The 25,069-nt window shown below is 48.3% G+C and overlaps 2 protein-coding genes across 7 annotated transcripts in view; one reads left to right on the forward strand and one right to left on the reverse strand.

Moving 5' to 3' along the window:
• Positions 1-963: 963 nt before the first annotated feature.
• ZDHHC22 (zDHHC palmitoyltransferase 22) lies at positions 964-11,090 on the reverse strand. 4 transcript variants are annotated; one of them, XM_021542816.4, is made up of 3 exons: positions 10,690-11,090; positions 8,805-9,377; positions 964-4,660 (listed from the first exon to the last, which is right to left on the reverse strand). In XM_021542816.4, exons 2-3 carry the CDS (start codon positions 9,361-9,363, stop codon positions 4,395-4,397), a joined length of 825 nt encoding a protein of 274 aa, XP_021398491.2. In that variant the 5' UTR covers positions 9,364-9,377; positions 10,690-11,090; the 3' UTR covers positions 964-4,394. The 4 variants fall into 4 exon arrangements, with proteins under 4 accessions (XP_021398491.2, XP_085438333.1, XP_085438332.1 ...); XM_085582207.1 differs by lacking the exon at positions 10,690-11,090 and adding an exon at positions 9,910-10,091; XM_085582206.1 differs by lacking the exon at positions 10,690-11,090 and adding an exon at positions 9,604-9,884.
• A 13,030-nt stretch (positions 11,091-24,120) lies between these two features.
• The window catches only part of TMEM63C (transmembrane protein 63C), a 32,574-nt gene continuing 31,625 nt past the window's right edge, over positions 24,121-25,069 (forward strand). The window contains exon 1 of one of the 3 annotated variants that reach the window (XM_021542817.4): positions 24,121-24,386. The gene's annotated coding sequence lies outside the window, so the exon portion shown is untranslated. Of the gene's footprint in view, positions 24,387-24,532; positions 24,666-24,882; positions 24,906-25,069 lie in introns of those variants that run through there. The other 2 variants (XM_021542818.3, XM_021542819.3) reach the window with 2 other exon arrangements.

Raw genomic sequence — 25,069 nt, forward strand, 5'->3', positions numbered from 1 at the left:
AGACTCCACATAGGTTTAAATTTTCTTCTCCCTTCATTTGTATTGCACAAGTAGGTCATTGCTTTATCCAACTATGATAGCTCTGCCTAGTCTTTAAATAACTCAAAAAGAACTATATGGACTCTGCTGTTGCTGATTATGGTTCCTATCCATGCATCTCCTCCTTGTAACATAATTTGACGTTCAAGAAAGAAAAACCTTTTGGCTTTGCTGGGGCTTTGAGGATTTTTGAGCAGAAAGTGATTAGCAATATGTTTTCTTAACTTTCTTTGTGTCCATTCAGACAACAACCAAAGATATTAACTTGAAATTGTTGTCATACCTCATACTGCCTGATGGCTCTCATCATCCCTACACACATCAAATCCCTTCTGCTCTCACTGGGGCCACTTTCTCTGATTGCTTTCGACCTCAGCTTTTCTTTCAGTCCAGGACTGCTTGTCCTCCTCCAGCTATATCCTTACAGTTCATGAGTATTCTCATTCATTCAGTCTGTCTCCTTGAAAGTATTTTTAGATTGTGATCATCTCCCTTGAGCTGGCTATTTCTAAGATAAATGCTATTTCACGTCATCTTTTCTCCTATGTTCCCTATGTCTTATTACTTTTACGTTTTAACTCCATACCCTCTGAGAATATCTAATGAAGACCTTTTGGTTTGCAGGCCTTCAGGTCTGTCCAGTAGTGCAGTATAGAGAGGAACACTGTCCATGACTTATTTTCTATGAGATCCTTACTATACCTAAGAACAGATTTCTGGTTTACTTCAGAGTTGCATCCCCATTGCAAAGACTTCTGAGACCTTAGAGGTGACACAATTTCTTTCAGATAGTCACACTTAAAATAGACAAGCCACTAAGCAAATGTCCGTGGTTTCTGTGCAAGGTCTTTAGCAACAGGGAGCTTTTACTTCAGCCTCTAGCATTATCAGAGAAGAAATCTGGTGGTCATCTGATTTTCCAAAGCCAGAGAAGCCTAAGTGCTTTATTTTTAAAACCTTTGCAAGTATTTAGACATTGTCACAAGAAATCATGTTCCAAAATATATTTGCTATTGCAGCTGCTATGTAATGAAATGCAAATAGTAAGTAATGATTCTTTAAGTACAGAAGATGAGAAGCTTTTATTATTTATCCTTAGAAAACTTTAGAGCCATTGAACAGATTTAGAATTTGCAACATTGCCATTGAGCTCAGCCTTCATTTACTAAATCACAGCTAAGAGCAAAGGTTCTATTCACAGTTGTTGAGCCCTGTTACATTTTCTTGCCAAGGATTTCTGTAAGTATAGAAAGGTGTGACAAGGAAGGGATGTCAGGGCAACTGACTAATTTAAAAAAATACTCTTAACTGCTTCTGCACAGCCACTACCCCAAACAGGGCAGTTTGCACACTTCAGAATGAGCAGATAAATAAGCCAATATACAGGGTCAGTCTAATGTTACATTTTTACAGCTCTTTCCATCCCAGAGGATCTTAACTGTAAAGGCTGTGTCCATCTGAAAGTCCCACCACGACTGCTGAAATCCAGTAGTTTGCTGCAAATGAACCATTTAGCTGCATAAAATGGTGATGCAGCAATTTCCAGCCAGTAACAGAGGTGTCTGACAGAAAGAATAGTTGTGCTGCAGTGACTCAAATTGACTCAAACTGGGATCTATCTGTGCTTCTGCAAATACTGAAATGTTGCGATAAGGGCACACAGCTGTAACCCTGACATGGGCTGGGTATGATCCAGCCCTGATGTGAAGAGGCAGCAGGATTCATAGGCAACTAATGTTGTACTGGATGGATTCTGTCCTTGCAGAGTGGCCCACTGAAACTCTGAGTTGTTTTGCCCTTCTCAGTGTGCAGCCCTAAGGAGTTTTACAGCCCAAGGCACTGTGGCAGCAGATGCCAAGTGCCATAAGCTGCCCAAGACTGCAGCGTCCCTCAAAAGCCAAAAACAGAGGGCAAAGATGTCAAACCATAATTTCTGCTGGTGGGAGGTGGCTTCATGTTGAAAGCCTATTGTCTTTAAGTGTACAAAAGTGGAGAAGTTGGATCAGCAAGTCTGCAGAACAAGAATAATCCAATACAAAGTGTATGGCATGAGACTCTGGCTCTGGTTCCAGTGTCTAGGTGACTGTCTGCTCACCTTGACACCATTTGCCAGGAAGGAAAAATTTATGTCAAGATGCTGTTTGTGGGTGATGATAATAGCTTAGTTTTCCCTTAGCTTTGAATTGACAAGGTATGAATTTGGTAGTGTAATTAATAAATTGAAATTAGAATGGGTCTGCAAATTGGTTATTAAATGCATTTTTAGATTGGTCATTACATTAAAGTAGGAAGGATGAAAGAACTTGTCAAAAATCACATGATGAATTATTGGCAAAGCCAATAAACAAATCCTAATTTCTTCCTTTGACACATCCGTGTGTACGCTGTAACAAATGTATAGAGACAGCTAATGACAGCTAACTGTCAAAAAGCACAATACAGCTCATGTAAAAATCAGAATACCTTTTATTATTCACTATTAGAGAAAATACATCATATTACCCACAGAAATAATTGTGTGTTCATGCGAACACACATAGTGTGGAAGGATGTATATCCCTCCATGTTTTAGTTATCCAGCTAAGGGTGTCTCCAGTATATTTTCAAGGTTACTCTGCTCATTACAATAGACTTTGTTTGTTATTGATTCAAACATGTATTCAAGTGTAAAGTGGTCAAAGATAGTTACAAAGCCTGTAGGAATGAGTGACTCCATTCTTGTTTGTGAGAAACTCGAGAATAAAAGCAAGGGTCATTCCACTATCAGGAATGCACCAAGAGCCTTTCTGAAGAAGAAATAACATTTTTCATGGCTTGTCAGCATACTCCCCAGCCTATTAAAGAGAAGCAATGGATTCCTACCCAGCCCACATAAGCTGATGCAGTTTGCCAAAACAGAGGCTTCTTATTGCAGCTGCTGGGGAATCGAGTGCGATGATCCTGGTAGAGATGTTACAGTATCCTTCGTTAAGAAGTCTGTAAGAACAGGATCTCAGCACTGATCTAATGGGCTGCTGCTGCAGCTAAAAAACAACAGACACCTGAAGTTGATTAATCCCTGTAGTAATTCTATTAACATCTTTAATGGAGTTATAACATGGATGATTTTACCCTTCTGCAGCAATGTGAGAGGGAATTGCCCTGGAGAGCCTGTAACTAAAGTGTGGCAGGGATGTCTGAGGAAAGCATTCTTCTGTTTGTTTTATTGCAAAATGAAGTGCCCTGATGGGCTGGAAAACCTCCCTGTCTTCTGGAATTTTGAACACTTCACAGCCCTCATGGTGCAGGTGTTCTCTGTGAGAGGGTAATGCAGCAGGGCTCTGACACAGCAGCAATGTTCTTGGCACCCTCCCAACTGCTTGCTGTGTGGCCACACTTCCTTCTGTATCCCTCACAGGTATGCCTAGCCTGTCTCATCACACAGCTTCTCAAACACAGCATTTTCATTCACCTTTGTGGTTTCCTCTCCTTGTCCCTACATCTGACCATGATTTATCTGCTTGCTGCTCCCTGTCAGAAGGGCAGCCTTGCCTGGACTCTGTCATTGGACAGAGGATTGCTAAAAATAAGTAGCAGAGCTAAAGTCTTGACCTATCATTGTACAGGGAACAGATCAAGAACAGAAATGAGACATTCTCAATTTCTTTTTATTTTCCTCCTGATTTTCTAGCCTGTGGAGAGGTTTATCTGTTGCATTAACCATGTTCATAGCCTGCTCCTAGGACAGCTTAACTGCATTGCAGTTCTGTCATTAAGGGCTTGTCAGTATTGTGAGTCAAGAATCATATCTTGAGATGGAAGGGACCCACAAGTATCATTGAAATCCAACTCTTTGCCCTGAATAAGACAATACCAAGAATTACACCATGTACCTGAGATCCTTGTCCAAACAATTTTGGAAATATGCTCTCATGTGAAGTTACCTCATGTATATAAGTAACAAAGAGCCATTCCATAAAAGCCTCCCAAAGACAAGACACCATTTTTTACAGTCTTCAACAATAGCCCAGGCTCCTGATGCAGTTTGTTAAGACTGTATAGGGTGACTAATGGGGCTGGGGACTGAGGGATTCAGACAGGAAGCCACAGGAGGGTCTAAGTTTTTCTGCTAGTTCAAAAACTGTTGCCACCTATGCAGGTGCAGTAATGTGACTACTAAGCTGCAGTATATCATCTACATGGTTTGTGATTTCCATGTAAGTATGCTCAATTTATTCTGTTTGATAGCCCATCCTTTGCTCCCACAACAGCTGCAATCCCAAGAGACAGAGTAGCCCAGCTCTGTAGTGATCCAGGAGACAGTGGAAGAGAACAGGGAAGGTGTTGTGTGAGTGGGATGCACACACACGGGGATTTTATTTCTCTTTCTGCCTACGGTAGCTACTCTCCGTATTCTGCACAGGGATGAAAAGTCCAAGCAGCCACTTCTTGCCAAAGACTTCTTGCAGGTTCTCCCTCCAGGGCCGAGCTCTTACCAGCATTCCCTTCCGCACCTGGTACCGTGTCTGCCCACGCAGGATCAGCAGCATCTGGTGGCAGCAGAAGCCGGCGCAGGCCAGTCCAATCCCAAGCCAGAGGTAGAGCATAAGGATGACAAACATCTCAGAGCTAAGGAGAGCTCCTGAAAACCAGGAGGGAGGGAGGACAATAAAAGAAAGAGCTTAGACACACCACACATGCAGTGTAACACAGCCCCAGGAACCAACAAACCAACTGTTTTCTCTGGCCACTAGTGGGGAGGTAGGAGCAAGACAGGCTGGTTGCTCCAACTATATTAAATTATTTCCTTCATAGTGTTTGATGCTATGGACCTGCTGCAGAAATGCTAAAATGACAATGGTCACTTGTACACTTCTCCTTTTGCTGTTTATGTGAGTATCTAGATTACAAGGCCAAGTTCCAGCTGAAGTAAAGCATGTCTGTAAGACTTCAGCACTATTCTGAACAATAATTTATTTATTTAAGGATTTACCTGCTCATCAAAGGGAATCTAAGATTTCTAGGATTTTGAAAAGATAAGTGGACCCTACAGTGTGTAGATCCTTCTGAGAAGCCTTACTGTTTGTATTAACACAAGGCAGAAATATTTCAGATTTCTCTTTTTTCCGTCTCTATGAGTACATGTGCATATATATATATACATATATATAAATGCTAAAAAAAGAAAAATAAATCAATAATGACTTTCCTACCTTTGGAGCAATGCAGTTTTCATGTGAATGCAAGAAAGAAACAGAAACCTTTCTAAAATACAATCCAAATTCCTTTTATTAGCTGCTGCTAGAATATTCAAAATACTTTGGATATCTGAAGCTCCTAATTCACCTGGGGGGGTTTTAGTATATATTGATGATGAATATATTTGAATAAAAATATTCTGTAGGTCCTTTCCTCTACAATGATTTTAGAACTCCTTCTGGAAAATATTAGTATAACAGCAGATGTCACTGAGTGACCTTTCAGTGTGTAAGCAGAGCTAAACCCATTAATATAACATCCTCTGTGTGCCCATATGATGTTTATGTACGTATTTTGTGCATATTGGTATATTATTAAACACCCATATTTACACACAGGCATATTTACACAAAGGAAATTAAATATGAAATGTGTGTCAATATGGTATAAATCGCTGATATCTTTTCACTGGTTCCTATAAGGTTTAGAAATACAAAAGCTCTCACATGCTTCTGTTCCTCTGAAAGACCAGCTGTGATAGAGCAGGGATTGCATGCACAATAGAGGTGTGCTGCCTAAAAGAGGTACATGGATGCTTCAGGTTTTAAGTTCAAAAGAAGGGTAATTGGATATGCATCTCTTGTTTCCCTTATGCAGAAGGCTGAATTAGGTGGTATCATCTAGTTTTGCTCTCTGTGAATCCCATCTTTTCCACCTGGTAGTGCTGTAAGTGAGAGATTGGGGCAGGCTCCTCTGAGGATAATTTGTAAGGACACTGACTACAGCCTCAAGCTTTCAGAGACTGTCTTCACTCAAAAAAAGGTGCAGGAATCATTCAGTTTTCTTCCTAAATGTAATGTCATCTTTCCCTTCTTATTAGATCCCATTCAGCTCAGTGGACTCCGTATGCAACACAGCAAGAGAAGAACAAGCCCCTTAGGATAATGACAAATCCTCATTCCAATTCTGACAGAATAACTTAATCTAGGAGGTAAGAAGCCCAGAGCCAAATACTGGATTCTCTGTTGGTCTTTTACTGGACCAGAGTGTGACAGACATTTGTTTTTTCCTACAGCTGATACTGAGATGGGATATGGGAAGACACCTTTTCTTTAGAACATTTGCAAAGCACCTCTAGGCCTTATTTATTTGACTTGCTGAAATTCAACATTCAGGAAGTAATTACCCTTGCTTCTCCTTGAAAATATTAAGCATCTCTGAGACGACCTTTCCAGATACTTAATTTTTTTTTAACTTTTTCTTCAAGCTACCTACATAAAGCATTTTCTATAATTTATTTTGTGTGGTCCAATATGATGTGTTTACAATAGTGCTCTCCATTTGCCCCTCATCCCCATGGTCTCTTTTAGTCTTGGATTCTTTTTTCTCAGTGTGATCTCAAGGTTATATTGCCATATATTATCCATGCCAGAAAAGCTGTATTGTAGACTGCAGTTATCGACTTTGGGTCCAATTCTGAAATCCATGCTTGAGTACAGTCTGGGCAGAATGAGCCAGCTGAAAACTTTCCCAGCATGAGAGCAGGGAACACTTAGTTGACATAAGACCAGCAGATTAACCCTTCATCTTCCTTTACTACTTCTGCAGTACAGTGGACATGATGGAGAAGAAATATAAAGTTTTTTCCCTGCTATCATAGTCCTCTGTTTGGATGATACAACAACCCTTAGGTAATAGTTACATTAACTGAAAAACACTGCGTGTGCAGCCCTTCCAGGTAACCATTCAAGACTGTGTTTTTCTTTCCTGAAATGGATGTTAAATGTCCTGGTACAAACCCAGTAGGCCCTTCCTCCCAAGCAATCAAGACACCACATGCCTGTATCTTGCTGTGTGAGGCAGCAGTTCTCAGCAGAACTAGAGGTTTGGTGGGAGCTGCTGGAAGCTGCTACCCCTCAAGGGCGTTCTGGCTCTTAGTTCTGCACCCAGCCCCATTGTGTCCCACTCAAACACTGTCCCCATGCTGTATGGGCACCACAGTCACTGCCACCAGAGCTGGGGCACTTCAGTGTCTCCACAAATATATGTCAGGATGCACCTCTGTACAGATGAGCCCTCAGAGTCAGAGGGAACTAATTCCTTGATAATCTCCTCCCCTATCCCTGCTCCCCCTCCCAGACTGCTGTGTTGAGCAGAGCTTAGGCACAGGGGAAAAACATTCCCAGTGTTTTTAATGCTAGTAAAGCTCATGCAATATTATTTACAAAAATTCTTCTAGTTGGAAAAATGATTCCATAAAAATGTTATGGCAGGATTTCATTTTTATTGTCTTTCAGTGATTACCATGACAAATCTGAAAATTTGCCAAGTAGAGAGATATTTGTTTGTTTTCAGATGGCAACCCAGCCTGGAATCTGAAAAGCAAGCTAGGGCCTCTCTGGCTCCTGTATTCCCAGCAGTGGAATCTCCACACTCAGATCTTAATCAACACTTCTGGTGACAGTGCACAAGCCAAAACAGACTCCCTTCTTACTGAGCTCAGCTGAACCTGCAAATCTAAAATATATGGGATACCTATTTTAGTCTAGTAAAAGCTGATGTAAGTGTATGAAGCAGGAGCTGCATAGGGGGGAGATGACAATTTTAGGCAGTCGCTCTCAGGGTAGAGTGGCAGTCTAGGCTGTCTGGATAATCCCTTCTCTGAGGTCAGGATCTGTCTAACTCTTGGGTTTGGACAGAGAAAGGGTTGAGGTTGGAGAGTTTGAGGGTGTGTTGAAAGGTGAATAGGCAAGGCTTCTTGCTCTGCAAGAACAGAGGATGAGTTATGGGAGCAAACTAAGGAGAGAGAAGGAGAAGTGTTGTGGAGATTTACAGAAAGGCAGAGAGAGAGGGGAAAGGGGAAGAAGTAGAAAGAAGGATAAGGAATGGAAGCAAGGAGAAGGACATATTTGCTTTTGGTGTGGAGCTTTTGCAAAGAGCAGCACAGAGATTTTCCCATGGTTCTCTGTGGACTTGTGTCCCAGACTAGGGTCACAAGACAGGTAGCTAATCATGTCACATTAACTCCTCTCTCAGTTTCTGCTATTGCCTGAATCCCAATTCTCCTGTGCTGGAAGGATGAAAAATCTCAGTAAGTTTCACTGCCCGGAGGCAGTGGAGGAGGTGGGTGACAGTGAAGGGAGTGAGTGGACCTGGATAAGATATACCTGCTGGGATATGAGGAACCTCCAGATCTGTAGGGTACAAAAGCCTACAGGACCCCCACCTCTACCTGTAGGGCAGGCAAATGATCCCTCATACTTGCAGTGAAATCCATCTCCTCTAACTACAACACATGTCCTGCACAACAGATAGCTCTATTCGAACACCATCAAGTTGGTTATGGGGCATTTTCCAGAGCCTGACAGCTATGGATATAACCTGAAGCGAGTCCCAGCTTCTATTTCAGGTGAAGCAAAGTATTTTGGAAAGGCTAGCTGTAGCCTCCAAAGAAGGCCAATTGCCCCTCTTGCCCATTTCCATAACACACCTCCACACAGGTGGCTATCCAAGGAAGATCAGGTCCCCCCATCCCAGGAGCCCTGGAGGAGGAACACACTCCTCATCTTTGAGCAAAGAGTCCTTACCTGAGAAGAACTGGCTGATGGAGTGAGGCAGAAGAGTGAGGAAGGCCAGTGGGTCCACAAAGGACATGGAGAGTATAGCAGAAATATAAGCCATGCCTGCCACCAGGGAGTGAAGGCAAGCCAGGGAGGTGTAGAGGCAGAACATGATGAAGTTTCGCATGTTCCTGCTCCCAATGCAGTTCCCTGTGAAGAAACAGTGGTGGTCATGCCTCTGGGTGACTCTGGCACACAGTCTACAGAAGTGAGTGCCGGGCAAGACTGAGCCAGGGGACCTGCTTCCATCCAGCCAGTCTGCCACTTCGGCTCCTTTGCCCAAGTTTAAGTCCTTGCCCAAGTCCTCGGGGGAGTTCTGGATCACAAGGACGTAGTTGCCCAGGGCATTAGCTGAGAGGAAGAGGAAGAGGGCCCCATGCAGAAGAGCAGGCGAGAAAAGTGAGGTTGTGGAAGGGTCTCTGAACATGCTGGGGATGAAGACAAAGATCTGGAGGACGAAGGTCACTAGGGAGATGCACAAGAAGTAGGCTGGAGCGACAACATTGAGCAACCTGAGAACTAGCATTGCGGATTACGTTCCTGCGGGGGAAAGCAAGGAGAGAAGGAACATCACCGCTCCGGCTGCACACTTCATCCTTCCATTTCCTGCCGGGTCCCGGCCCCGCTGCCTTCGGGAAATGCCCTCCGGGGGCCGCTCTCCCTCGCCGCCGCCCCACGGCCCCTGCCGGGCCGAAGCAAAGGGACAGCCCGTGGGCAGCGACCGCTCCCCGGTTCCCGGTGGAGACACCCCAGCCCCGGCGCCAACCTCCCGGGAACTCGCAGCAGCAGTGCCCCGGAGGGGCTGCAGCGGCTGGAAGGGGAGAGGCGGCTCCCGCGGTGTGCTGGCGATGCGAGCACTGCTCTCTTCGCCTAGCAGTCTCTCTGCCAGGCAGGGTCAGTTTTGGTATTGCATGAGAGGAAAAAAGGTGGTGCTGGAGGAGGGGGGAGTGAATTGGAAAGGAGGGGTGGGAGGAGGAGAAGGGGAGGGGGGAGAGGTTGCTCTAATCCACTGCAATACGGATCAAATCCAATGCTCTAATTTATCCCTTAAAGCCACGGATCTGCAGATTACCTCTATGACCGCTGCCCTGTTCTGCACGAAATTAGAAAATACACAAAACAGCTGGTCAAGTGCTGTCCGGATGCAACCTGCGGCGCCCGGCCCCCGAGCCGGGGCAGCCCCGCAGCTGCAGCCGCAGCTGTGGCCGGGCAGGACGCGCCCCGCCGGACCGGCGGTCAGCCCCGGCCCCGGGCTCAGCCCGCATCGTCAGGGCTCAGGAGCGCCCGGGGGGCACACGCGGCGGGCAGCGGGCCGGGTGGCGGTGTGGGTGCCCCGGCACGCCGAGCACACCGCGCCGGCAGCCTCAGGGAGTCCAGCGCGGTGTCTGCAGAGCCCGGCGGCCCCGGAGCCGCCTCGGCCCCGCGGCGCTGCGGGCTGCACGCTGCCACCTTGCAGTCCCCTTGTCCCCGGGCGCGGCGGGTGCCGCCCGGTACCGGCGGGTCTGGCGCCGGCGGAACCGCTATTTCAGCCGGCCACGCCGAGATCCTCAAGGTAGCCGAGCCCGAGTGCAGCCCGGAGTCTGCCCTGTTCTCCCTCTTCCTCTTCCTCTCCCTTCCTGCTCTTTTCCTGTCCCTCTGCCCCTGCTCGGTGTCTGTCTCTCTCCGTCCAATGCCTCGTGCCTTTCCCTGTCCCTGTCCTTGTCCCTGTGCTTTTCAACTCCGGACTTCTGCCTCCCTCTCCGTATCTCCCTCCTGCCTCCTGTGCGGTCGTCTCCCTTCCCGACCCTCCCCGTGCTCCTGCCCCCACCCCGGCCCGTCTCCACTGTAGCTGTCCCTTCAGCACCACCCTCACCTGCTGCAGCTCCGTCCACCTCCCACAACCCGGCTCAGGAGAAGAGAAAGGTGTTCTCGGGCCGCTGAGGTCCTGACAAGTCCCACGGGGAGAGCAGAAGGGTGGGAAGAGGCATTCTGTTGCTCCAGCCCTCAAAACACCATTCCTTCCCACACTGTGGGTGAGGGAGGCAAGGTGAGTTTTCTGTGTGTCCCCGTGCCTCCCCAAAGCTGCTCCTGTTCAACCAGCATTGTAGGCAAGGGGAAATGCGAGGGGGAGTCGCTGCAGGTTCAAAGCCTCCCTTAACAGAAGCAGGAAAGGCTGGGCAGGTGGTGCCTGGGCAGTAGCAGTAGCCTGGTGCTGGTAGAAGTTTTGCAGACACGTATTTTGCTCTGTGACAGCTACACGCCCTCACCCCCCTCTGCCCACCTACGCTCTTCTTGTACTGTCTACACAGGCTCTGTGCACGGCCTCTCCTTCTCCTACACACCTACGTGCTGCACCCTCCCAGCTCTCATGAATAGCATCCCTGTCTCCCTCCACAGATGAGCCACCCTTGACAGGAGAAGGGGAGAGAAGAGGGCTGTTGGGATGCAGCTGTGTCCCTGGTGACAGTCAAACTCTGCACTGGTGAAAAGTCAAAGAAAAAATGCATTTTACATAATCTTAGGTCCTAGGTTTACTGGCCAGCCCCTCAGCACAGACTCTGCAACTCCACAAGAGACTCTCCCTTTGCCTGAAGGTTCAGAGCAAAATGAAAGTGTGTTTCATGTCTCAGTTTCTAGGGAGAGAGGACTGGAGGAGAGAGCGGCTGTGCTTGTCTCCTGCACGTGTACTAGCATGGAAGGTGATGACAGCAACCAAGTGTTCAAGGGTTCTTTATTAGAAATAACTTCTCCCAGGTAACTTTCTTGGTTCAACATTTCTGAGAAAAGCAGTGGCAATAACACAAGCAATGCAAACCAAGCCTGTAGGCACTGGATCTGCAGTGACAAACAGCTAAGAGACACCTCTGGCAGAACTGAAGGGGAAGCTGCTTAGAGTGGATCTAGGTTTCACTCCCACTTCCCTCATTCTTCTGTCACGACTACTGAGAATAAAAATCCTCCAATATTCCCTCCACTCATCAATTTAAAGTAGACTGAGCCTTGCAATAGAGATACATGACCTAGTCTACATTTTATCTTTAAATAATCAGACAGTGTTTTCTCCATATTTTAACAGCTCACATCAAAATAATAATAATAAAAAAGAAAATTACAGAGAAATCTTTTCATGTCATGAAAGACTCTCAGCTGAGGGGACTGCATCTCATGAAAGACATTAAGCCTGCCTGCATAGGGAACATCAAAAGCTGTAGCCAAAGAGGGGGGAGGAAGGGGAAGGGGAAATCTGGTTTCCACTGGAATGGAAGATTGGTGAGACAGATTATACCCCACATTCTCATTAAAATGCTCCTGCACATTGATGCTTATGATTTGTCACTGTCAAAATAGTGGATTCATATTTTACAATATAGCAAAATATCCTCTTTCAATGCTGTTGTGATATTATGAGCTGTTTGCAGGATGAAGTTGACTGGGGAGGAATTTGCCTATGTATATGCATGTGTATATAAGAGAGAGATGGGTAAATAAGGAGATTAGCACAGGAAGTAAGCAAAAAATGGGAACAGTAGTTAGTTTTGAGCAAGTATTAAAAAGTAACAACATGTACTGCATGAATTGGGTTTTCTCCTGCTGTAAAATCAACATCATGAGACAACTTGAGTGTGTGACACTCAAATATTTTCTCCCTTTTTCTTCTCTGAGTCTGGTTGTGACTCAGGAGATGGAGTATTTCCCCATTCTGCTTTTCAACCATAAGTAAAACCACTTCACTCATGTGTCAAAATTTTGTTGTCTTTTGAGTATGGCAAGGATTATGCTATCTGCCTTTGTCTGGAAGAACTTGGCAGCTGGGCATACGAAACACATGTGAGAGCAGTTTATTGTTCTCATTACCTACTGTGCAGGTGTTCTCCAGAAATTAGCACAGCATACCACAGCCAGTCTCTCACCCCAGCCTTGGTGATTCTGAGTGTCACCACTCTGCTCTTCCCTGCTGGCCAATTGTGTGCAGGGACTTTTCTTAGTATGGACTCTTTCCCAATATGTCCCTTTAGCAAGCAGGGTGGGAAACCATTGACAGAATCTATCCAGTTGTCAGCCAGATGGTGATTCTGTCCTCCCATTCAATCGTCTGTGCTACATTTGATAATGACTGGCAGATGACAGTTTTCATAGCTTTGTCCCCTGATCTTCTAATTCTTTGTGCTCAAAGATTTCAGACAGAATAAAATACTGTTCCAGTTGATGCCATGCTCTGATACAGCCTGCCCAACATCTTTGAAGATTTCACTTTAAATTGCATCCCAAATTACGTGTATTTTCTTCCATCTCAAAATGTGCATTGCCATAGCCCACGCCATTAGTTTATTGTTTGAGATACAGTCTGATGGTGATTTTTCTCTGGAATGAGTAATTTAACCTCTGCTATTTGTTGTGACATTTTTAAAGAAATGAATTCTCTCTGCGGTAAACCAGGTGCTGCTTGATTTACATTATCACTTAACTACAAATTTACAAGTTTTATGAGGTGGTTTCTGGTTTGGTTTGATTTTTCTTTTTCTGGGTAGTTAGCCTTCAAAATTTGAACACCCACAATGTTTGGAGAGGTCTCCTGTTGGATTAGGTAAAGCTGAATGGCCAAAAAAAGTAACAGGGCAGCCTAATGTCTTCAGTTTAGCAACAAAATAAATATAGCATGGTTGAGCTGCATGCCTTTATGGTGACCAGCTTCAAATCTGCCTAGGTGGAGGAGAGTGAGAGCAAAAAGGTGCTCAGCCCTTTCCTCGTTCAGTTCTGGGTTATACTACATAGGTTGTCTGGATCTGATCTTCCATAAACACAAATCTAATGCTAAGCTTCGACTCATAGTAAGAAATGATCATCAGAGGCCAACTCAACCATCTTTCCCAGTTTTCCATACCCTTGTTTCAAGTTTACCTGTCCTTTGCAGACAAAAGTCTGATAAAGTCCTGAAGATCTCAGGTGATGGAGATTCTCTCTTCCCTTCCAGTGCCTACAGCTGCTCCCTTCATCAAATCCTGCCCATAATACTGTCTCAGCATCAGAGGAATGGCTGAATGCTGTGGCAAAACCCCCTATGGAAAAGCTCCAGTAGTGAAAAGAAAAAGAAGGACAAGAGAGGGGGAAGAACTAAAGGCATTTTGTTCCTGCAAAGCTCTGAGTATCCTGTCCAGGTGCTGGCTGGTCTCAAATTCCCATCCTCCTCAGCAGACCTCAGTACCAGATGTTATATCCTGACAACAAGGTGTCATGCTGCCACTTTATGGAATTCTTCTCCTTGCCTTCAAGATACTTTGGCTATCAGATAAAGTACACAATAAAACATCTCTAAAAACTTTTATCTCAGTTGATTTGGAACTCCTGAGCCATAATACTCAAGCCAACTGAGCAGACTCATCACTCCCAGGTGACTATCATGGAAAGTTATTGGAGCAAGGTTCCTGACACTCTGCATCATTTCCAGGCAGGACATTGCAGGAACAGAGCACTTAAGGAGTAGAAAATTAAACTTATAAATGTAAATGGTGTTCATTGCAAGGGAGGATTAAACCCCAAACTAACAGGCATGAATATGTGAGGATGGTCTTCTGAAGAAATCTTCTGTCAGTAGAAGCAGCTACTGCTCCAGAAATTGTGCACTGCCCTTTTTCACAGGTCTGGCATCTTCTTTTTCATCCCCAGCTGGCTGCCCAACCCTCATCTGCCATCATTGGATGCTTGGAGCGTTGTGTCAAATTTATACTGGGCACATCAAGACGCAGGAGTTCTGGTCTTCCTTTCTGGTTGTGAAGTGTCAAGCACACCTAGGGAATCCTATAAATAATAAATAATGATAACACATGTGCATATTTATAAACACGTAATTGTTTAAGTAGTGAATATTCAGCACACACCAGATGGTTCTTCTTTCACTGTCTCCAAAATGGAAATGACCAGTTACTAAAGATAAAATATTCCTTTCCTCTGCTGCTTCCCTAGGGCTCCTACTTGTTGTTCTCTTGTAGAACTGCTACTCCCTAGAGAAAAAAGCCTTTCAGCCTTGGAAACATTGAAATCAGATCTGAAATATGAAATGTTTCAGCAGAAGCTGCAGATAAATGAACACAGTGTTAAATCAATTCCAGAAAATAGACTTGGATTAATCCTCCTGCCTGCTGCAGCAGTGCTCTTGGGAGAAGCAATCTCTCTCCCCACTGTCACATGGCTGCTGCCTCTGCTATCAAGATGTCCCTCCACTGGGTCTATAAAAGCAGTTCCTAAATTATTTTTGCTCTTCAAAAATGGTAGCTAGCAGCCGGTGCACTACATGTACTGCACATGACCACCACCCAGCCACACTGCAGGTGGCAATTATTTTAACTGTTGCTACACCAAGGGCCAGACTCTGCCTGCTTAATTTCCACCCATCCTGATGTCTGCAGTTTTCATTTCTGATCTCTTACATAAGATGCACTAAAAACACTGGGAGCAGAGACCAGGCCCTCAGCCACTCAATGCCAAGTCAAAGCATCTTGCTTCTTGCTTTTCTTTGTCCCCATGTGCAACACGTATGCTTGCCCAGCTCCACTGAAGGAGATGGTCCCATCCCATCCCATCCCATCCCATCCCATCCCATCCCATCCCATCCCATCCCATCCCATCCCATCCCATCCCATCCCATCCCATCCCATCCCATCCCATCCCATCCTTTGGAAAGAAAGACACTGGGCTCAAACCATGGCAGATTTAGGAGGACCTCAAGGCCAGACATGTCACTTTCCAAACACACATTTAAGCCCCGAACTTAGTGCAGAAGAAGGGCCAATATCTCTCCCAGTCAGGTGCCCATATGGAGGGGATTCCTACACTGATCCCCTAGTCAAGGTGCATTCTGTGCAGCTCTGAGCTAGACACCTGTTCAGTGCCATCACCAGCCAGGGCATCCTCTGGGCAGCTCTCTGTCCTCGCTGGTGAGGAATAGCATATTTTCCTGGAGCCAATCTTGCTTGCTTTAACAGAAGAAATTAAAAATGCTGTTTAGAAAGAAGAGGCAGAACTATGTTCCCTTCTCAGGAGGCTGGAGGCAGCCCCACACTCACCTTTTCCCAGTCCCCATGTGACTTGGACTTTCAGGAGAGGCAACTCTCTCAGTGCCAGAACGACGGGGTTGGGACTGGGGCTGGGCAAGCCATCCCTACAAATGTTGGGAGCAAACCCCAGGCCCCTGAGGCCAATATCACCTCTGGGCTAGGCAGAGCTGAAGGCTAAACCTTGTTCTAGGAATATCAACTGCCTAGATGAGTCAAGGAAAAATAATTGGGATGATACTTTCTCTTCTCAGCTGTAGGTAAAGAAAGTCATGATTTGATCATGGGTAGCTGTTTGACAATTTCCAGGAATGACATGGTGTATTCAGTATCAAACAAATGAAGACTTTAGCACTGCTTTGAGTAAGACTAAGGTTAAGCTGATGGCACTGCATCAAGGTCAACTACTTGAGTCTGCCAGAAGAAAGAGTGTTCATGTGTCAGATGGTAATTTTCCTTATCCCCAAGCTTCAGGGCACCTCCAAAGGCCAATGGTAGTCCAGGACTACTGTGATGTCTCCTGTGGAACAACACCTTCAGTAACATTCTCCCTCCTTGCAGGGGTAGTGACTGAGTGAGGAAAGCCAGAGGACTTCACTGGAGAAGCAGTGGCTCTCCTCAGGGGAGGACTGTAGGGGTTAACTACTGAGGATCACAGCATAAATAGCAAGAAGAAGGCTGAATTATACCCATCTGAAGACCCACTGAGTAGCTAAGGGAGGAAACAGAAAAATGAGGAGTAAATATAAGGTTGAAGTTCCATGACAGTGAGACTTGGACTTTCTACAGATTTGTCTTCACTTGCTTCTCTCAGATTCCTATCTGGTGGATTTGGGGTAAGCACAGCCAGTAGCTAAGTTTCCAAAATGCAAGAAGTGCCAGAAGCAGAAGCCAGAATCTCCTTCACCCACAGCTTGGGAAAGGGAGCTATCCCATAGAATTGGAGGGGGTAGCAGGCATCTTCTGCTCTGGGAGCAGAGGAAGCAGTGGCTGTATACTGGATAGCAAGGACAAGGTCGCCTTCAGGGGTTCAAGGTGACCAGGGCCAAGAAGTGTCCTGTGGAGAGCTCAGGCAGAGGGAATTCTGGCATGATGCAGAGGACGAGATGTAAAGGAGCTGGGAAACAAGAATGGAAGAGGTGAGGATGCGGGGATGGAGGGGGTTTCGGTGTGATGTGAAAGCTGGAAAGAACATGGGTGGCCGGGGTCAGACAGTTCCAGCAGAGAGGCTGGGGTGATCGCCGGGATGAGAGGGTCAGGGGGCACCCGCTTCCCAGGCACCTTCCGGCACCCGCCCCTGCCCGGCATCCCGCTGCTGCGGGCCCCTCTCCGACACAGCCAAGGAAGAGCTGCAGCTCCACGTGTGACAGGCGAGTCTGTCACATCCTGAGGAACGACCAGCGGGTGCTGGGGACAGGCTGGCACATGGAGAGACACAGCTGCCCGACCCGGCCCGGCCCGGCTCGGCCCGGCTCTGGGCGTGGCAGGGATGCCGGGCTGGGCCGGCAGATGGCGCCGGGAACCGCCGGGAGCTGCGGGAGAAGGGAGCGGAGGAGGAAGGTGCGAGAGGGGAGGGGAGGGGAGGGGAGGGGAGGGGAGGGGAGGGGAGGGGAGGGGAGGGGAGGGGAGGGGAGGAGTGCGCGGCCTGCCCGCGGTCTCTCAGGGAGAGGGCGTTTGTGGGCGCGGGGTGGGAGCTAGATACCTGTTCAGTGGCATCACCAGCCAGCCATCACTACCCAAGAGAGATCTCTGCTTGGGAGGTGCAGTGCTTTCCCTTTGTTATGCCACATATTACACTGGTCACCAACAGAGAGCAAAAGAGCTGCTGCATCTGCCTTGTCTCAGTACGGCGGAGCTCTCCCTGTGCACCAGCAGATCTGCTGAAGCAGTGCAGAGCTGCCAGTTGCTGAGCTACCTGGAAAGGTGGATGAGGGACCAGATAGATGTCAGGCTGTGATCAGCAGTGACCACCAGTCTTTTAGGACTGGGGTGGGGTGGCTTGTTGTGGAGTGGCTGTATTAGCCATAAATCGTTTGTCATTGACTCACATTTCCCTTCTGGTTTCAGTTCAGTTGAGCATTCCCATCTTCCCCCAGGTGTAACTTCAGCCTGATAAACTCCATATTATCTCCACCTGAGTGGTCCCTTCATTTCAGGGCATGTGGAAAGGAAGGGAGGGATAAAAGAGGTGCAAAGAATAGAACCATAGAATCAGAGTGGTTTGGGTAGGAAGGAATTTTCTACGTCACCTAGTTCCAACATCCTGCCATCAGCAGGAACACCTTTCACTAGAACATGTTGGTCAAAGCTGCATCCAGCCTTGGCCTTGAGCATTTTCAGAGATGAGGCCACCACAATTTCTCTGATCAACTTGGTTCAGTGCCTCACTATTCTCACAGTAAAGAATTTCTTCCTAATATTTAATCTAAACTTTCTTTCTTTCAGTTTGAAGCTACTACCCCTTGTCCTATCACTACATGCCACTGTAGGTGTCCCTTTCCAGCTCTCTTGTGTGCTGCCTTTAGGTACTGGAAGGCTGCTGTAAGCTTTCCTTGGAGCCTTATCTTTTCCAGTCTGAACAACACAAATACTCTCAGCCCATTTTCAGAGAAGATTAATGAAGCTGAATGTGGTAAATTATGCACACAGTAAAAACATAGGTAAAGCCAGCAGCATAAGCATGGAAATTAATAAATAATTTTTTAGGCTCAAATATTGGTCACAAGTTCCAGGCAGAGAAATAGGTGAAAGTAGATTGTCAGTGGGTCAGAAGAGGCACAAGGAGAGGTTGTGTCCTTCATAAAGTGTGTTGTTTCACCAGGGAACATCTTGCTGCAAAATTCTGTGGATGTCCACATTTTATATGCTTCTGAATCTCTTTCAAGAACAATGTGTTTGCTGGTGAATGGGTGAGGACACTAAACAAGCATCATCCACTTGCTCTGTTTTTATGCTCTTCTCAAGGTGTTTGCTGCCAGCCACTTCCAGAAATAGAATGATAGCTACACAAACCTGTTTTCTGACATAAAACAGCCCTTCTTTTTTTTTAATTTTATTTTAAAAAATTTATTCTGGCACTATTCTTTACATAGAAGAAGGGCCAATGAGCTACTTAGAAAAGAAGATTTAGTGGAAAATTTTGTTTACGAGACAGCCTGTTTAGAGTTAATGACTTTCACAAAGGACTGTGCCACTGTGCATTAGCTAGCTGTGCTGCTGGCAACCGTTTTAGCCAGGGAGAACATCAGTGCATGGGGTGTTTGCTCCCAGGAAGGCTGGCATGTGGGCAGAGACACAGCCTGCACGCAGAGCCCTGCATTCGGCCAGAACAGTATGGTTCATTACATGATGTGCATCTTCCTCACTGCCTCTCCTAGCTCAGCCTGTTCGCTTACATCTTTCCCCTGCAATCCACTGCCATTCTCATAAAAACTACCATTGCTTTTCCCTCATCTATCTGCAATCAGTCTTTCATTGCTCTAAATATCATAAAAAATGCCATTTAGACTGCTTTAGAAGGTCAAGTGCTCAGCCTGGATCTTTTTCTTCTATGTCAGGAATTGCCAGTTGCACCTCTTGAAGCAGAGAGGTCATTTCCCTGAGATTTCCAGAAAACATTTCACTCTGACGCATGACCTCCATTTCAAGCTCCATATAACCATGTATTTATTTTGTTTCTCTCTCATACACATTTGTCTAAGAGAAGGAGATGTATTTTACACAGAGTGAATGAACCCATGTTCCTTTCTGCATCCATCTCCCTAGGGAAGTGACACATCACATCCTAGGTTTGACAGCAGATGCAAGGGGCCACGTCAGAATGTCTGGTGTTGAGGGTAGGTGAGCAGCAGGCCTGACCTCTGGGGAAGTGCAGATTACCTCTTTGCAGAACAATGCAAGGATGTTTGATGCACAAAAGCTGGATTGGGGCTATCAAGTGCAAGCCTTAATACCTAGTTCTTCACTGGATCTTTCTTCAAGGAGGTAAGTGAACCATGTTGCTAATGCAGTATCGGGGTAGGGTAAAGTGGAGGAACATTTGATTACTGGCAGGTTGTTGGGGTGAAGAGAGGAAAGCCCCAAGCAAGAGGTTGCACCATTTGCTGGTGGTGATGCAGGAACAGGTGAGAACATCCACAGAGACACTGCTGCAGGCAGTAGTGTCTGACAGCAAGGAGGGCTGGGGACAGTATTTGTGAAGATGACCATGCTGGGTTTAGGCTGCAGTGGGCATTTGGACAACTTGAGCTCCCTGCACTGAGGGCCCAGCTATGGTGTCTTTTGGAGCAGGGCTGGTGGTGTCTGGGCAGCACCATGGGAATATTTTGCTTACCCAGGCCAGCCAAGGAACAGAGATACAGTCACAGAGAAATCCTGTGCTTGCAAGTACTGAACCACAGTGTCCCATCTGACTGGCAATTGGGAAGAGCCAATTAGCATATTTTAATGCAACTGATTAGTGCGTGGTCACGCAGCCTGGGTGGTGGGTGATTTTTGAAGCAGATTTGAAATTATAAGCATGCAGACACCAAACCACAAGGGACCTGGCATGGGGAAAGGACGATTTCCCAGCATAGTAGCTGCAGCCTCAGTTTCTCAGCTATTCCCAATGGCAAGCTGCCTTCAAAGAGCCCTGAGAAGGTCCGGGGTGAGCACTTGAAAATTAAGAAATTAACTTTTTTAATTAACGGAACTGAGGTGGGTGGTGTGATGGTGGCTCAGCCTCTGCTGGAGCTCTTCTAGCTTCTCCTTTTGCACAGCTGAAGTCCCAGGGTCTCCTGTGGGAAGGGAGAAGCAGCTTGCCTGGGGCCGGGGGTCCCCGCCAGGCAGCCCCTGCGGAGGGCACAAAGCCCTCCCGGCGCAGGGGCTGCGCTTGTGCGGCAGCCGCCTCTGCCGATGTCGGGGACTTGTGGGGAAGGTGCTGCCCCTCATCCGGGCTCTGGGAGCGGCTGTGGGGCAGCCCGGCCGGGCTGGGGCTGGGGCTGGGGCTGCCTCAGCCCGGGGTGGTACCCGCAGCTCCCCCGCCCTCCGATGTGCGCACTACAGGGAGCTGCTGCCGACAGGAGCTCCGTTTCCTTAGTTACGGCAGGCAGGAGATATTCCGGGAAGGAGGCGGGCAGAGCTAGGAAAGGCCGGCAGGTCTGGGGAGAGACAGCCTTGCGGGGGCCCGGGCTTCAGCAGCCCCTCACACCGTGTCTGAGCTGCCTGGGCTCCGCATCCCGGGTGTCCGCCCGGTGCCCCGGAGTCCGGACCGGAGGAATGGTGGGCGCCTATGGCCGGGGCTGGAGTCGGCACGGAAGGGCTGCAGTGCCCTGCCAGGGGCAATCCAACCAGCGCCCCGGGCAGAGCGTAGATCCGACCTCCGCAGATGTGAGCTTCCGCCTCTTCCCAGGGACTAATCCCCCACTTGTCCAGGAGTGAGAAGAGATTCATTCCTGCTTTTGCAGCATGAAAATAATGTAATGATTCTATCAGCCCTCCAAGGAAATAAGTAATTCTCTCCTAGAAGCAGTTTGCAGATAAGAAGGTCTAGGACCACATGCAGAACTGTGCAATGCCATTTTGTGCTTTTGCCCGTTTCAAGCTTCATCTCCCAGGTTCTTTATCCAGGCCTGCCCACAGTGCAGAGCCCCATGGAGCCCTGCACTGGCTCCCACCCCTGCACCAGGGAGGTCAGGGCTCTCTTCAATGTTTGCCTACAGGCAACCATTTGCCACGGGCAAATGCTGTCCTCACCACACTCCAGCTGGCCCACTCATCCTGGTGGGGAGCAGCCAGCATGGGGATATCCTGGCACAGCCATGTGCCATGCCAAGCTGAGCTGTCAGCCTGGGACACAAACACAGCCTAGCTGGCTCCAGGTGCAGGGATCAAGGACTAAAGGGTGTTTTCATTGCCTGACCCTTCAAGTTTGCCACCGGTCTGGGCAAATTTCAATTTTCTAGTTTCACAAGCATCAGCTCTGTAAGGGTATTCAAAGGCACATCTCCAGCTAAAGGCCACACCTTTGCCAGGATTTAGCTCTGAAGCTCAGAGATACTAGTGCTGCCCAAGGGTAAACCAAAAACTTTTTTAAAAAAAAGACACAACAGCCTTTTCCTACAGATGTCATTCTCAGGAACAGTTAGTTGCACCATGTTGCTCGAAATGTGTCTAGACAAATTCAGCTTGAGTCCCTCAGTCTGCCTGGAGAAATTCAGCACAAATATTAAAGCCATAAATGATGGAAAAGAGAAATTGCATTTGGAAGATTCATACAGACAGCAGGATGCAGTGCTAGGGTCCCAGCTGCCAGACAGCTTCCTGTGCCTCATCCTCCTGCTTCCTCTGTCTCCAGCACCAGATCTTTCCCACACTGCTGCAGGGTTATAAGCCATGCAGGAAGGAGGTTTTGTGCTCCTTCACACACAGAGGTGGAATTGAGCCACACATCACTCATGGTTCTCAGGCATGTGGAGGACTTAAAAACCATGAGCCCTTGCGAGACTGCACCTGTAAGGCTCTTCTTAGGCCAAAATCACGGCTACTGAGGCCCAGTACATAACAGAAAATGGAGGAGTTCTCCCTTTTGGGGCCACTCTGTACTTCCTTTTATGTTTATATTTCTGTTCTATTCTATTCTATTCTATTCTATTCTATTCTATTCCAACTAGGCACAGTTTGGGCCAGAGGCAGGAAGAAACAAGTATCTCCAGGGAATGATTTAGGCACAGGCAAGGTTTGTCCAGTTTTGTGTGATCCCTGATGTCTTGGCAGGCCAAAGGAAGGGGGGAGGGTGTTCTTTTGGGACTGGGGGAGCTCACCAGCAGTAAGGCTGCCAGATCTGCTCAGAAGTCAACATTTCCCAGCAATGTTTGCCAATTTAAGTGATCAAACATGTTGGCTTCCAGTTCAATAAGTCTGAGAAGCCATGGCTTCTTCTTCTTCATTGCTCAGAAGTAGGGGATCAAATATTGGGGACCCAGTGGCAGATCACAGTCATGAGGCATTCTAGAAAATCCCCATGGATTTTTTTCTTCCACAAGCTCCCATTGCTAAGCTGGCACGTCATCTCTGCTCTCTCCTGAGGTAGACAGTGTTTCCTGATGCACAGCAACAGTCAAGGTCTCCAAGCCTCAGTGATGCTGTAGGACTGGCACTGGCTTGTCTGGAGTGAGAGAGCAAACTGTGTGGCTTCTGCTCATCATACATATGGCTAAAGAAGATAGCAGTGAAAGAGATTTGGAAATATTTTTTTACTCAACTGTTCCCTAAAGTTTTAGGCATGTGCTGATTGGGCTATGGTAGCTTATGGTTGGAGATAAAGGTCTCATTTATATGAGACTCATTTACATGAAACTGAAGTTTTATCAAAAGACATGTTGTAGCCAACCTGTTCAGTGCACCATGCTCCAGCAGACCAGAAATCAGCTGAGCACTACCTCAGCCTTGGGGAGCCTAAAAAAAGAAAGACTATAGGGGACACTGGGCTTTTGCCTCTTGGTTCCTCATGGTGTGTGAGCTGTGCCAGCCATTTCCACTAGCAGTATGAACAAAGATTCTTTGCTGGCTGCTGTTATACTATGTTCATCCCCTGATGCTTCTCCTGGTGATTTTCATAGCTGTGCTTGTGGTACTGGAAGGTCCTTTACTTAAATGGCTGGAGTTTAACCACTGGACTGTGCTTCTTCAGCACAACACAGATTAAATGAGCCAAAACAAGCCTTTAGAGGATACTGCAGAACAACACTATTTACTCAGCATCTGGAGAATTCATAGATGTGGGACCCCCAGGTCCCCCATATGAGGTGGGAGCAATGAAGCACTTGGCATGTCAGTGAGACTTCTCTTCAGTAACATTCTGGTGAATGTTTCTTGGTAGCTCACTTGCAGATGTGTCTCTGACCATCACTTGGGACCAGTGCTGGCCATGCAAGAGACCCAGTACTGCAGCCCTGAGGGTGCTGCGTGGTTTCTCCAGCACAGAGTGCACAGCCTGCATTCTGACAGATTGGAGAAATGGGGAGCAGTCCAGGATGCTCATGGAAAACAAGGTTCTCAGTGTCCCTTTGCACTTGGTGGGTCAGGTTCCTCTCTTTCCTATGGGTCATTCCTGATGAAGGCAGAGACCTTCTGCAGGAACACGGCCCCCAGGAAGTTTCTTAGGAACCACCCCTGCTGCCACCTCTGCCAAGCATCTGAGCAATGCTTCATCAAGGGGAAAGGCTTTGCAAACGGTCTCAAATGAAGTCTCAAATGTGCCCACCCACCTGCCCCTACCACTGTGGGGCTGACCTCCCATGTGCCCCACTGCCGTGGCCGATGGTCCCCGGGGCACACGCCGGGCAGCCATCCCGAGGAGCCCGAGCGCCGCGGAGGCTGCTCGGAGCGGCGGATGCGGCGGGCACAGCCTCGCACCCAGAAATAGCCTGAGACGCGCAGACCCCGCACCCAGGCGTTCTGCCGGCAGCTCCCGCCCGCTCCGAGCGCCGGGGCCGCCGCCTCGCCGCCTCCTCCCCGCACGGATGCCGCGGGGCACACGGTAGGCAGAGCGCGGCCGGGAAGCGGGTCCCGGAGCTCGGGCGGGCAGGCCCCGGGGCCCAGCACGGCTGAGGCGGGGGCAGCAGCCCGAGCTCCGCAGCCCGCGGACCGCGGCCTCGCCGCCGCAGCGGGGCGGGCGCGGGGCGGGGCGGCCCCGGCGCCTTCCCCTGCCGCTGCCGGGCCCGGGCCGCTGCCGGGCAGCCCCGGGCGGCCGCGGGGAGGGGAGCGGGGAGGCGGCGGGCGCAGGGCCCGGAGCCAGCGGCGCCGGGACCCCCAGCAGGTCAGTGCGGGGCGGGAGGCGGCGGCAGGACGGGAGCCGCGGTCCGGGCCGCGGGGCTCGGCGGGCAGCGGGGCTCCAGCGGGGGGGACTGGGGAGCCCCTGGGGGCAGGACGGACCCGGGGCGCCAGCGGCGGTGCGGTGGGTGGCGTGGGGAGGAGGCGTGCGCGGGACTGCCCCGGGCCTGCCCACGCCGAGCTGCGCCTGCCGGTGCCACTGCGGCAGGGGATGCTCCCCGGGCGGGTAAGCCAGCATCTCCTCGGGCAGCGGGGGACACACGCCAGGGCCGTTCTGCGGGTCCGGGAGGCACGGACGGGTTTGGGTCGGTGCTGTGGCGGATCTCTGGGTATTTGTCTCTGTTTAGACGCTGCCCGCCTTTATCTTGGACCACGTACCAAAGTGTTCAT

Source organism: Lonchura striata, chromosome 5 (genome assembly GCF_050655825.1).
Source record: "Lonchura striata isolate lonStrDom1 chromosome 5, ASM5065582v1, whole genome shotgun sequence".
In the NCBI taxonomy this organism is placed as follows: Eukaryota; Metazoa; Chordata; class Aves; order Passeriformes; family Estrildidae; genus Lonchura; species Lonchura striata.